Source organism: Stigmatopora argus, chromosome 12 (genome assembly GCF_051989625.1).
Source record: "Stigmatopora argus isolate UIUO_Sarg chromosome 12, RoL_Sarg_1.0, whole genome shotgun sequence".
In the NCBI taxonomy this organism is placed as follows: Eukaryota; Metazoa; Chordata; class Actinopteri; order Syngnathiformes; family Syngnathidae; genus Stigmatopora; species Stigmatopora argus.
In genome coordinates this window covers 8,349,790-8,363,219 of record NC_135398.1, presented here as the reverse complement: position 1 = coordinate 8,363,219, position 13,430 = coordinate 8,349,790, and the positions used below count along the sequence as shown (strand labels likewise).

The window sequence follows — 13,430 nt, the reverse complement described above, 5'->3', positions numbered from 1 at the left end:
ATAAGTGACATTTTGTCACAGAACAGTATTTCAAGTGTTAGACACTTGAGAATAAATGGAAAAATACAGCTTTGACGTGGTATGTTGCATTTATTTAAAAAACACAATTAGGAGGAGCAATTGTGTTTTGGCAGTGCCAACACCCTCTTCGTTAGTTTAAGGGAGGCCCCTCCCAAAACTGAAAACCAGTCAGGCCACTTAGGGTGACTCATTCATGAGTATATAGCAAGGCCAGCGAGAAATATGGCAACGTTCAAGTGACTGGCTACATTGTTACATCTTAGGAACAACATGTTTTAACTTCACCCCAAGACCCAAAGCGAGGAGGTGTCCAACCCAGCAAGTGGCGTCCAAAATTGGCGGTGGTCAGAATCATTCCAAGGAGAGCCACATTCCCGAAGGCTCCGCGAATTCGTTTTTCAGGATCTGGTCAAGAATCCAAATTTAAAAAATGACAAAAGCAAAAATAACACTAGATGGTCTAACCTCCTGTTGCGTAGCCATGCGCATACACCTCTCGACCAATGATCCAGATGGCTCCCAGTCCACTGGTGAGACGCTACAAGCCGACACAGATGCTTCCATTTTATTTGGAGTCCTTGAGACTGTTTAACTCTCAAGTAAGAGGGATCAACTTACGGGACAATGCAAGCCACCGACAGCAAGGCAGAAAAGGAAGGCGGGGTAGAGTTCCAAACTAAATGTGATGTTAGTGAAGAGAAAAACAAATAAAAACGCCATTCACGTTACTTTTGCCTGCCGCGCTACTCACGTGTTCTGGTGTGCACGTTGAATGCAGTTAAAAATGTTGGCGTCTTCGGAATTATCCTCGAGGTACATCTTAGGGTACTGTAAAACAAGACAAGTAAGCGATCGTACAGGCAGTTTCAGATCAAATGGACAGTTTTTTTTTAATTTTTATCTGCCACATATGTCAACCTTGCTGCTTACCGGTACGTTGTACTTCTTGCGAGCTTTGCCCACTTGTATTGCTAGGTGTCCCACCATGACGAAACTGGCAACACCGGTCAGCACTACGAAGCCATACTCTTTTGATAGAACAACCATCTTGACACCTGAGGGAAATAGCATAGTTCAAGCATGAATGCATATCAAGAAAATCACATCCAAGATAGTTCAATTAGACCATTGGATGATTTTTAAAAAAATCCATCTATCAGATTGTTCATCTTAAACATTTTTTTAAACGTAATCTGTTTGTGCTGCAAGAATGATTTGCAAAAAAAGGGGGGTTGTGATCGGGAAATCCCTAATTGTGTATGCATGCGTGTGGAGAAAAAAGTAACATTAAAAAGTAATCTAAATATTAACATGATTTATTTGTGTGATTTGCTATGAAGCCAAAATATGTGCCTCAACTCCAAAATGCTGCTGTGAGAGATTAATTAGTGATTTATTGAAAAAAAAAAAATCACAGCTTTTTCAAACGGGTTGGACGTCCATCCCCGTCAATGGCACTGAAACGTAATCATTCACAGCCGCCTCGACCGTATTCAAATGAATTGGACGTCTATCACCGTCGTTTCCACCCAATACAGCAAGGGAATATCTGATTGTGCAGGAGAAATAACCTATTTTCTATGATACAATCTGATGTCATATTTCTTAACAATAATATAAAGACAAACGGCAAATTTGATCAAAATGAGTCTGGGTTCATTTGTATTTTCTAGACCCTTCAAATCAGAGCTTGAATGAGAATGCTGGCCTTATTATTTTCTATGAAAATACTATAAGCAGCAAAGGAGAAAGCAGTGTCCTTAAAAAAGGTCAAAGGAAATGGCAGCGTTCTTTCAGCGTGCTCCCTAAAAACAGTTGGAAAAGGTGGTAGAATACTTGAGAGCAATTTGCGATTGAGTCAGTGGAAGAGGAGAAAAACACAAACCTTGCAGATGACACGCAGCGACAAATGTACAAGTTACAAACAAGCACAGCGCAACAAAGTTAAATCCAACTTCCGGGTTCGTCGTAGATGACTTCACATGGACGCGGAGGGCGTGGCTCTCAAATATCGCTTATGCAACTTCTAACAAGCAAATAATATTTCGTTTTAGAATTAGAAATCTTTGGAGGACAAACGCTGTTCCATTTTAGCATGCCAGGTTCAGTTTTATTATAATTATAATGATAATAATAATAATAATAATAATTATTATTATTGCTATTTATAATAATAATAATAATTATTATTATTATTATTGCTATTGTTAAGGTTGACAAATGACTACCCATTTCGCTCCATGTTTTTAAATATTTTTAACATCATGTTATGATGTTCATGCATGAATTAGGACTGTGTATTTTGCTCTATTGATTTTTTAAAAATAAAATATTTATTTTTATTTTGTTCTATAAATCTCCTATCACCTCATATTTAATAACTATGTGCTTTCCCACATAAATGCTTGTAATTTTCATCTAGAACCACATTTAATTATTCCTGTTACATTCTTTATGAAATGTTGTCTTTCATCATAAGCAACCACAATTAAAATTTATAAAAAGCAGTCTTCCAATTTATTTATGAATGGGCAAACTGATGACCAAGCATTCGTCGCTAGATGTCGACATACCATCAGTGAACATGTAACACCTGAGGCGACTACGTATTTGGATAAGATCTTGACCAACAGGCCCACCCTGAAGATACGTCTGGCCTCCTACACGTGTGAAAGTCAAATTGTGCCTCCATCGTGTTGTTGACATTGATAAGGAGCCTTCTCGGAGAATCTTTGAGCAGCACATCTGCTCCACCACAATCATCATTCTGAGTCTGATTCAGTACTTGAACACCTACACAAGAAACCAAGAATAGATTCAGACCGGATGAGGAGCACACCATGTAAGACCACCCTGTCCCATCCCATCTCCCATCATCTGCTCACAGAGCGCACATTCTCATTTTGGATTGGTGCAAAGGTACAGCCAGGAGCTAAATGTCAGTAAAGATTATTTTTGGTAAGGGGGGGTTTATTTGATGTCTTTATACTAGTATATGGAGAAAGCAGTCTTCTTTGTATGACAGTTATAGTAAAATATAACTTGCTGTTTTAGAATTTGGAAATAGGAAGTCACAAATCCCATGAATTTCTTTTCATAATGTAATTTTTGCACCCAATGTTGCACATAAAGTGGAGCAAAAGTACTTTTTTTGTTTTGTTCAAGGGTTAGGGCAGGAATTGCTTTCCACAGAGGGCCACTTCTACCAATCAGAGGATCTTATTTGACCCCTTTAACTTTGACATTATTGTTTTATTTTGACACTGTTCACCAGGCAATTTAGGGTGTTCAACCAGGTAATCAGAGTACCCGAAGAAATCCCACAAAAGCCAGTAGATAACTGTGAGTTGTTAGTGCAACGATATTCTTTGCTACGTTGCTGCTTACTTACTCAATATTACACTTAAAAACAATTTATCCTACAACCAGAAGCTTTTTTGTTTCCCCAACTGCAAGTTAGTTTTATCACTACTAGTTACTTTTTTGGGCAGCTATGAACTATTTTGTTATTTTTGCTACAATTAATTACTTACCACATCTTCAGATGAATTCCGACATAACTAAGTTATCTTTTTGTACATTCACAAGTCTGTCTTCCAGCCTTTATGCATATCTGTTTTTCTACAAATACAAGTTACTTTTCTTTCCATCCAATTCACCTCTATATGATTTCACTCGCAATTTTGCCTTCCCGCCGCCAGGAAGATTGTTTCTGGGGTTCCGTGGTGTAATTCCCTCGGGTTTAATAGCACACGGCACAAACTGGCACACATGCTGCAATTATACATGTTTCATGATCAATCAACATGAGCATCTGGCACACAGGCGGATGCGTGCACACGCTCGCAAGAGGCACGTGTAACGGGCGAAGCCACTGTAAAACGCTGGAGCAAATAGGTCATGCGAACGCATTGGATTACTGTTTGGTTCCAATTGCAGCCGCTGCCCGGTGAGTCAACCCTCCCATGAGGAGCCCCCCCTCTCTGGGGTTTGGGTTCGGAAGGCGAGAGGCTGCCACAGCCAAGCATGACAACTGACCGCGCGCAACGTGCACGACTGGCAGCGCCGTTCGCTGAAGGAAATTCAGTACTGTCATTATACCACGAGGTATGAAAACCGCCGTGAAGTCATCGGCCGCCCGATGGATTGGGATTAGAACCAGCTGACAGGATGAGCTGAAATATCAAAGAGGTGCCAAGGGCAACAATCTCCCCCGACCTCCGTGGAAACGACCCTGTCCTCGCGCTCTTGCTCTGGCGGCGGTCCATGAAGAATGTGAGCGTGCGCGGATTTCTCCGAGCGGGCTGGATGAAGCCCTCGGCGTTGTCATGCGTCTTGCCCCGCGGCTCCTCCTGGTCGCGCTCCTGCTTTCCACGCGGGGGTTCGCCTCCCCGCTGCTCTCGTCGGGGTGCCCCGAGCGGTGCGTTTGCGACGAGCAGCTGGTGGTCCAATGCGCCGGGCAGCACTTGACCAGCTTCCCCGCGGACTTGCCGCTGGCCACCCGACAGCTCATCATCTCCAACAACGTCATCGCCGAGCTGCCCGCACTGGCGCTCAACTACCTCTCTGATCTGGTCTACCTGGACTGTAGCAACAATACTTTGACGGAGATCTCCCAGTCCACCTTTGGGAATCTTAGGAAGTTGGCCTATCTTGACCTCTCCTTCAACGTCCTCGCCACCATCGAGGACAGGACCTTCGCTCCCCTGGACAGCTTGGTCATGCTGAGGATGACGGACAACCCCTTCCTGTCTGAGATACACCCGGACGCTTTTGTGGAAAACCTGGCCCTTCAGGTTCTAGACGTGAGCCGGAACAACTTGACGCGGCTCAACATCAGTACCTTGATCTCGTTGCCAGCCTTGCGCTCACTGGGCCTGAGTGGGAACCCCTGGAGCTGCGAGTGCGGGAGCGAGGAACTCAGTCTGTGGGTCCACTTGGAGGGCTTCAAATTTCAAGGTGGTACACTATTTCCTTTTTCCTAATGCCAAGATTAAATGGCTAGATGCGTGTTGTTATTGGATGCTCTACTAAGGTGATCTGGGCCAGGCAATGTCAATTTCACGTGTTTGTAACTTTGTAATGGCTTTTTCTATAAAAGAGTGGAATCAAAACAATACCAAAAAAATGGTATTGTTAATTTATTAACTTGTACATACACTGAAAGAATACAAATAATTTAACATTTTAATCCCAGCCATTTTTAGAAAGGGAGCCTCTACAGTGGAAGACAATTTGGTGCATTTTGCTTCATATTTCAACGCCTTTGCAGTATTGTGTTTTCTTACAGTGTACATATGGCGGCTTCGTATAATAAAAAGTGACTGTATGCTGTCATCATAACTTTATTTCTTTATATCTATCTGATTGAATAGTAGTCATTCATACATTCATTTTCCATACCGCTTATCCTCACGAGGGTCGCGGGATGTGCTATAGCCTATCCCAGCCAACTATGGGCACCAGGCAAGGAACACCCTTAATTAGTGTCCAGCCAATCACAGGGCACCAGGAGATTAACAACCATTCACACTCACAATTATACTTTTGGGCAATTTAGAGAGGTCAACCAGCCTACCGTGCATGTTTTTGGGAAGTGGGAGGAAATAGAAAATCCATACATACAAAGAACGTCCAAACCTGGGAGTGAACAATTTGAATAAAAGTGTGCTCAAGCACCCCTGAAAATGGACAACAAATGCAAAGTGTGACGTCTCTGTCTATTGAAAACCCAAAATGCCCCCATGTGTACACCTCTGAAAAACAAAAATCTCCACTCTTTGCAGGTCAGTGACCTCCTGAAAATTATCCGCTCAGAGATTCCGGTGACGGAAGTGGAGCATGATAACGTCCTATCAAATAAAACCCGGGATGAACGACGCAGGTGCACGAGCAGCTAGGCCGCGTGATTCTCACACATACTCGATAATTCACATTAGCAGGCCGTGTCACAAAGAACCATTGTTCCATTACTAATCAATTTGTTATCGGTTCACTAGACAAGAATTTCAAAGGTGTCTTAATTTGAGCCTTGTTTTTATTTGGAACTACTGTGGATGTGTGACTGCGTAAAAGGGCAGCCGCTATTTATAGTTTGACTTAGTGAGCGAAGAAGCCGGTCATAATTCCAACGCCGCCGTTAAAAAGGCGTCCCCTAAACACCCGCTCGCACTCAAACCCTGCAGCTTAGTCCTTAAGGGAGTCCTGAAAGAGCTGGCCTATATTCATGCTTTTGTTTCATTTAATTTAGTCTTTCTGTGACAGCTGCTGGAGAGGTTAGAGGAGGACACTATTATTATTTTATCGCCCGAAGCCGCTTTGGAAAGATGGATGAGAGTGTGACTTTTGGAGAGTGTTACTTTTGGAGACGGCCACGTGGAGAACGGGATAAGTTCCCTTGTTAAATCACATCTGTGCTTCACCTCCCAATACAGACCCCCCTCCCCGACACGGCGGGCTTGTCGCTTCACTTTCGGAGACGCATCGGGCAAGAGAGCTTAAGGAAGAGGAAGGAACCAACAGATTCTCCTCCGTGTCGTTCTCCTCGGTTAGATTAGCAGCTCCCTCGACTGTTACATAAGGGGGTGTCTAGAAATAGAGCGCAGCGAGGATGGGGGGAAGCAGAAGGGAAAGCCCTCACGTTTTGATGTTGTTTGATTTTTTTCGGTGAGGGGGAGACGGTAGAGAGCCGGAAGGGTTTCCTTGGTGGCTGCACGTGCACAGACGGCGTGAAAAATAGAAAGACAGAGATGATGAGGCCAAGGGATTGAATTGTGCGCAGATATCAGGCGAGGTATTGGACATAAGATAAGATTTGGGAAGGCAGGGCATTTTTACTCCTCAGCCGGAGGCTCATTTTGCATCACTTTCTTAATTAGGGAAAGAAAAGGGATTTGCCAGCAGAATGAATATTGTTTGAAGATCAGGGTGGTTTTAGTAGAATTGAGTGGAAGCTTAGTTTTAAGGAGAATGGTCCAGGTCTAGAAAATAGGACAGAATCTTGACATTTAATTTAATCTATGAATATATTTAAACCAGTTAAAAAACTACAGCAAAAAAATAGAGAGGGAGCTGATGTTTTTCCAGGTTATATTGGAGAACAAGTGTCATTAAAAACATTTCTTTAGACAGTAAAGTCTTTGGATCGCTCCTTTTGGGAATTTAATCTGTGGAAAATCCAAAGCCTTTATTACAAATCTTTGTGCTTTCCTATTTCATACTGAGTGACAGAAAATCTAGAATTAAGGATTATTTTCTAAAAAATCATCTTTTTAGGCAATCAGGCAGGTTTCAAATTGTCTGCCAGACCTTTGCAAATGTGACAAAAAGAAACAAAAGATTTCAACTTTTTATAAGCTACTTTATTGTGGTAATGTCCCAGTTAGTTTCCCCCTTTTATTCTCTAGTTTCAGCAACACACAAAAGCAGAAGAAAAGGATTTGAATAATGCTCCCTCAGTGTGTTTTTTTTGCTTGTAATTTAAAGCTGCATGAAGTCACAATAGCATTACTTAGGAAGCCATCATTTTCTTTTATTAGAGAAGCCAATATTGCGATGCACGTGCAGCTTCAGCTGAGTGAACATGTTCTCTGCAAAACAATACGTTACCCTTTGAATTATTTATCAGGCAGCACGGGTAATCTGAGAGGCCCCTGAGAGGCTATTTATGGTTCGTGAGAATACAGAGAACCAAACATTTTTCTCTCAAAGTAATATAAGATCTTTGTAACGCTTCTAAATTAAGCCGCGATTAAAGCGTGCTAAAAGTCATGATGCTGTGTGCTTACACCGCTGGCAATGCAATCTCATTACAACACTCACACGCACTTCTGATTATGCCGATTACTTTAGCAGTGGTACTCGTAATACAAACTCCTTTTCCAAATGTCCTCATTTCCAATCAACATGTTTCGGAATATATATACTATAACATTAAATGGTAAATGGAGAGTACTTATATAGTGCATTTTTCTACGCATGCAAACTCCACATTTGAAGGTCCAAACCTGGGATTAAAACCCTCGATCTCAGAACTGTGAGGTCGACGCAGGGTCCTCTCTTACTACAGTTTTTTTTTTAAAGATATAATTTTACTTTTGTTTGAGTCAATACCTCCAGAATCGTAGTCGCAGCAATAACTCATTCACTGCCATTGACGACAATAGAAATCATTCATCTTCCGTCGTAAGGGTTGCAAAAGGCAGACTACGACTAATAGGATCAACGTTTCACTCTGTATACTTGATGTCTGATGACACTTTACTGTACATCTGTAACAGATGCGGGCCAGACCGTCTGCGATTCCCCAGACGACCTCCGGGGCCGTCGTCTCGGCGAGGCTGGAGTCCAACTACGGACGTTGTGCCACCACACCTTAGGATCCTGGGACTATCTTTTCTTCGTCATCATCGGCTTCGTCATCTTCGCCGCGGGCACCGTGCTGGCCTGGGTCATGGGGGTCATCATGGTGCTTTATGAGCGCTATATCAAGAAGAAAGACGAACAGCTGGAAATAGATGAGGAAGATGAGGGGGACACGGAATCGGGGCGGACCGCACGGGTCAGGGGCGAACAGGAGAACGCTTTGTTAAAACACACCGTTTAGAACATTATGTGGACGGTACTCAACTTGGCCACTTTGGGTTCAAGTAGTGCCTACTGACTTTTTTCGGGACCTCCTGGACCCTCATCTGCATGGAACAGTCAGGAGGAGCCATCTCCTAATGCAATGTGGAGGTTACTTGTTTTACTTTAATATTGGTTGGTCAGGTTCACTGTGAAGACTGAGTCTTGCTGGTGTGATCACAAGCAAGTGTGTCAAATGCTTTAAATATAATTTCCAGAGTTTAACGTTTAATTTTGACAACCCTTGTTCAAACAGCATTGGGTATAAATGACCATCTGAAAGATGGTTGCTCAAATGATTTAAGTACTATACAAATCATACATTTTTAGGCCTGAGGCAATGGAAATATGATGGTGCTTGTGAGCCAAGTCAGATTTATCCACACATAGTACACATTTCATTGGCTAAAATAGTACAAGCATTCATATAATATCTGCTCCCGTGTTAAGCAACCGATCCAAAAAAAGGCTTTTGTTCATATTTTTCTCTACTATTACATTAGTTCTCTACTATTACAGTCATTCTGTGGGCTTATAATCAATTAAATTCGATTATTTCCACCAAAATGCATATGATGAAGGTGGTGTCTTTTCTTTTTAGAGTAACACTCCATTAATTAAAGAAAAATAAAAAACACTGTGAGTGTAAAGAATGAGATGACCAAGTATGTCCTATCATACGCACTGTTATAGAATGCTTTATATATTTTTATCCATTTATTTAAAGTCCCTCATTACATTTCACATACATTTTTGACCTGTCTTAAAAGGGTCAAGTCATTGAATTTTTTCCGTACAACGGAGTGATTGAAGGCTTTTAACAAAATATCATCACTTCCACGCATCATGACAACAGTTAAAAGCGATAGCTGATTTAGCACATTTACCAGATGTGTTTCCTGCCAAGATAAAGTCATCCATCTCACATTCCGGCAGGAGCTCTTCCCTCTTCACATGAACAAAAACCCCAATTAAATGAGAGTGAAGGAGTTAAGATAATAGTTATTATTTCCAGATGTTATTTCTTTTCCATTCATCTACACTGCCCATGTTTGGATCTCTCTATGAACAAATATATATTTAGACCTAGAAATTTTCCCGCCTCCAGCCCTTTACGCTTGTGCACACTCTGCATATCTACTGAACTCCAGGCTGAATGGTCGCCCTATTTTGCTTGCTGATGAGAGATGTGACATCAAGTCTTAGCGTCACTAACTTACCATAATTGACCATCACATCTTCATCTTACACACAAATGCACACAATCGCGCTCCCTAAGTAGGAAGAGAATCCTTGTCATAAAGCCACAAAATGACTTCCAAATTTAGATATAGGGGATAAAAAGTAACTATATTATGAGTAGCTGTCCTCTGGCTGATGATTGACAGACAACAGGAAGTTGCTTAGCAGGACGGCGGATGCCGCCCCGGCCGCTTTTCCACATTGGCTCAAGGGCCTGCCAGTACTGTGCTCCTCCCCAAGGTCATTTCAAAGAATATCTTTCCGTGCAAACACACAAACACATTTGAATGCTTCATAATATTGTAAAGGCGGCAGTGTGTGCCCCGATATTGTTTGTGCCTGGGCATTGTTCAAATATGACGGATGCAAAGCATCCGTTAAATGCGATAATGAAAATCCTAAAGCTACAATTCCAAGACAGACAGACCGACTCTCTAAAGAGTCCGAGTATATTTTTATTCCAACTACTGCCAAAAATAAAATGCTATTCAGTATCATACTTTATCTTTTTTATTTGAAGCTGGTCTCTTTTTAGCTTCACCTCAGGCTTTGTTATTCATAAAACATATTTTGAGCAGTTTCCTTTATGACAGCTCTATTTCTCTCTCCGTCTTGTTTTTTTTTTAATTCTTGCCATTTTGGGATCTATGATTGTGCACTTTTTAATGATCAGAATGATACAAGCATGATGTCAGGAACCAGCTAAGCCAGCTTAAACAGAGCAAATGGAGAATCAGAATGCCAAAGAATGAAATCTGCCCAAAGCGCTTTAGTTAAAATATTAAGTGGATTTTGTTAAACCGAAATTCTGAGCATGAAAATGAATGCAAATGTGACATTTGATATTCACAGTTGACTTGAGCCTTTAAATACACTAGGAGGTGGGAAAAGTAAGTCAGAACTACAATTAGATGCAAACTAGAAATGTTTCCAATGACCTCGTCACTGACTGTGGGACAACCTTGTTCTCATCACTGTCTCATGTGTCACATGCTAGCCACAAACAGAAATCTAAACGCATGCGTGTACATTTGACACCTCTGCTCATGGCCTTATAAGTCACCGTGCACGTGAGAATAACTCTCAGAATACCTTTTCTACAACTACAGAGTAAAATGACTGGTCATGGTGACTTCTGAACACCAAGCCTGTAACTTTTTGATTATACAGTGGAGACCCTCCCAGGCGAAAAGGATTGGGCGTCTGTCTGTCTGTCTGTATGGCAGAGACATGCTTAATTGGTTGCAAACCATTCGCATACCAAAAGAAAGGCCACCCAAATTTGGATCGGCATCATGTCTTTTCTTTTTTTAAATTTCTTTTTATTTGTTTTCAATTTTGTTAGAATGAAGAGAGACTGTAGTTGTAGCGCAGGGGTCGGGAATCTTTTTGACAGAGAGAGCCATAAACCATTCATATTTTCTAATGTTATTTCTTGAGAGCCATTCTCGGGATTGAAAAGTAAAAATATATGAAATTGGGATTTTTTTTTTTTGTCATTTTGTCTCTGAATTCTTTTGACAACATTGTTATGCTGTGGCTAATAAATCAGTATCAATGATATCATGCATGTAGAAGAGTAATAAAAACAAAATTATGATTAAAGTAGGGGTACAGGTAGTACGACACCGCAGTGACGCTCTTATTAGGGCGTTCGGGACTCGGCTCTCTCACCAATGATTTCCATATTTTACCTCACAGGTTAGTGGAGAGCCATATGCCACCATGGAAAGAGCCACATATGGCTCCCGAGCCATAGGTTCCCTACCCCTGTTGTAGCGACTGCATTATATTTTTCTCTGAACAAATTAAAAATACTCTAGTTTCAGTCAACTCTCTTGTATTCAACTCATCCAAAAATCCACCCATTTCATACACCGCTAATCCTTGTCAAGGTAGCGAGGGTATTCACTCCATAATTTTGTATTTATGTACATCACCGTGTTTCAGCTGTTGTTCAAACCAGTGTAAAAGTCAAAGCTCTGAAGCACCCTCTAGTGGCATTTTATGCACAAATGTATATTTAAGGTTAGAAGTATCTGACCTGGAAGCTGTGCACTCGTTCATTCAATATACAAAGAAATACACATTAAAATGCCTGCACACATGAAACTATTTTCTCTCCATCTATCGCTCCACTGAGTGCAGTTTAATAACATGCATTCATAAATTCATGATGAAATTTTAGACCAGAAAATCCTGCTCAGAAATGCGAGGCAACGCTTGCTCGTTGAAGAGTTCTCCGATAGTCCTCTGATGATGTTGTGCGTGTCGGGATGCATGTTCACAGCCTTCAGAAGTCCGGCCACGCCATCCCTTTTCAGCATCCAGCTGTAATGAGAAGCTGAGAGGAGGATTGAGTCAGAAAGGCCGATTGAGATACATTTCTCATGACCGACAACCGCCCACCTCATAAATATTCCTCATGCTGGGATCTTAGGCCCTGAGGCATATGTATAATTGTCAGAGAAACACAGTAAATTCAGCCATGGAGAAATCTATCGTTTTGAGTGAAGACAAAATGAATAGCCCTGTAGCTTAAGATGTCTGAAGCAAGTGGCTTTATCATAATCCATAATTAATCATTCCCTGCCATTTACAGCCACAGGCATCAATTCCATTTTAAATGGCAGCGGCCAGCAGTGAATAATCACTGCAATTCCTCAAAGGTCAAACGGATAACATTTTGGTTATACTTGCCAGCGTTGTGGAACTGCACTCAGTGTACAATTCATAGTGAATTTCTTCAACTCGAACTTAAACTCAAGCAAACTTCAGAGTGGAGTGCACTAGGCCTAACATGGCCCTCTGCTGCACGATGGACAGCAGCTGCTGTTGGATGAAAGACAAGACAAGATGGGATTAAATACACTTATGCAAGTGTGATTATGCCAGGAAGATATGGCACTGGAAAGTAAATGTGACAGGAAATATACTTTCATTACGAGTACGTCCTCGCCGAGTTTTGCCACTACCTGTGGGAGTAAAGATACCCCAAAAAATATTACATTTTTTAAAACTCACACTGTCATTGGAACTAAAAAATGACCATTCACCATCTAACCTTCCAGATCAAATGGCATGAACGTCTGTCACTTTCAATGGCAGCTAATGAGGTCTAATTCAGACACCTACTGTGTACTTGACCGTGTCATCTGTTTTCATACAGCACACTGCACGCTAATGTCTTGACCGTGCCCACTAGAATGGAAATGACAGCGACAGGCCTCCTCTGAAGTGTTGCTACTCAGCCAGTTAATCAGCATATCTGCTAAATAGCTGACCCATGATCACAGAACGGATCAGGAACACAAATACAGCACCAAACACACACACACATAATCTTTTAGAAAGGACTCAAGCATTCTTACATTTGGAGAACAATGGATTTTAGCCTTAGGCTGCTCGGATTATCTTGGCTAATAGGTATCCATGATCTTAAATCAATTACTATTATAAGAGGATGGAAAACAAACTGACGTGTCAAAAGAGTGACATTTGTATCTAGACATAGAGGAACACAGAAATATACTTTACTATAG

General features: G+C 41.5%; 2 protein-coding genes across 2 annotated transcripts; one reads left to right on the top strand and one right to left on the bottom strand.

The window, feature by feature from the left end:
• Nucleotides 1-70: 70 nt before the first annotated feature.
• On the bottom strand, nucleotides 71-2,023 carry mgst3a (microsomal glutathione S-transferase 3a). Its single transcript, XM_077615067.1, has 6 exons — nucleotides 1,907-2,023; nucleotides 952-1,076; nucleotides 773-849; nucleotides 640-697; nucleotides 487-559; nucleotides 71-426 (listed from the first exon to the last, which is right to left on the bottom strand). The coding sequence occupies exons 2-6, from the start codon at nucleotides 1,066-1,068 to the stop codon at nucleotides 281-283; spliced, it is 471 nt and encodes a 156-aa protein (XP_077471193.1). The 5' UTR covers nucleotides 1,069-1,076; nucleotides 1,907-2,023; the 3' UTR covers nucleotides 71-280.
• Nucleotides 2,024-3,834: 1,811 nt separating this feature from the next.
• On the top strand, nucleotides 3,835-12,629 carry LOC144085606 (leucine-rich repeat-containing protein 52-like). Its single transcript, XM_077615066.1, has 2 exons — nucleotides 3,835-4,980; nucleotides 8,301-12,629. The coding sequence occupies exons 1-2, from the start codon at nucleotides 4,350-4,352 to the stop codon at nucleotides 8,624-8,626; spliced, it is 957 nt and encodes a 318-aa protein (XP_077471192.1). The 5' UTR covers nucleotides 3,835-4,349; the 3' UTR covers nucleotides 8,627-12,629.
• The last annotated feature ends 801 nt before the right edge of the window (nucleotides 12,630-13,430 follow it).

What these genes read in the sequence shown, in the direction of transcription:
- LOC144085606 (XM_077615066.1), top strand. Translation starts at nt 4,350, where the DNA reads ATGCGTCTTGCCCCGCGGCTCCTCCTGGTCGCGCTCCTGCTTTCCACG. An exon ending in GGAGGGCTTCAAATTTCAAG is followed by an intron (nt 4,981 to 8,300) that starts GTGGTACACTAT and finishes CATCTGTAACAG; the next exon opens with ATGCGGGCCAGACCGTCTGC.
- mgst3a (XM_077615067.1), bottom strand. Translation starts at nt 1,068, where the DNA reads ATGGTTGTTCTATCAAAAGAGTATGGCTTCGTAGTGCTGACCGGTGTT. An exon ending in TCGGTGGCTTGCATTGTCCC is followed by an intron (nt 560 to 639) that starts GTAAGTTGATCC and finishes GTCGGCTTGTAG; the next exon opens with CGTCTCACCAGTGGACTGGG. An exon ending in GCATGGCTACGCAACAGGAG is followed by an intron (nt 427 to 486) that starts GTTAGACCATCT and finishes ATTCTTGACCAG; the next exon opens with ATCCTGAAAAACGAATTCGC.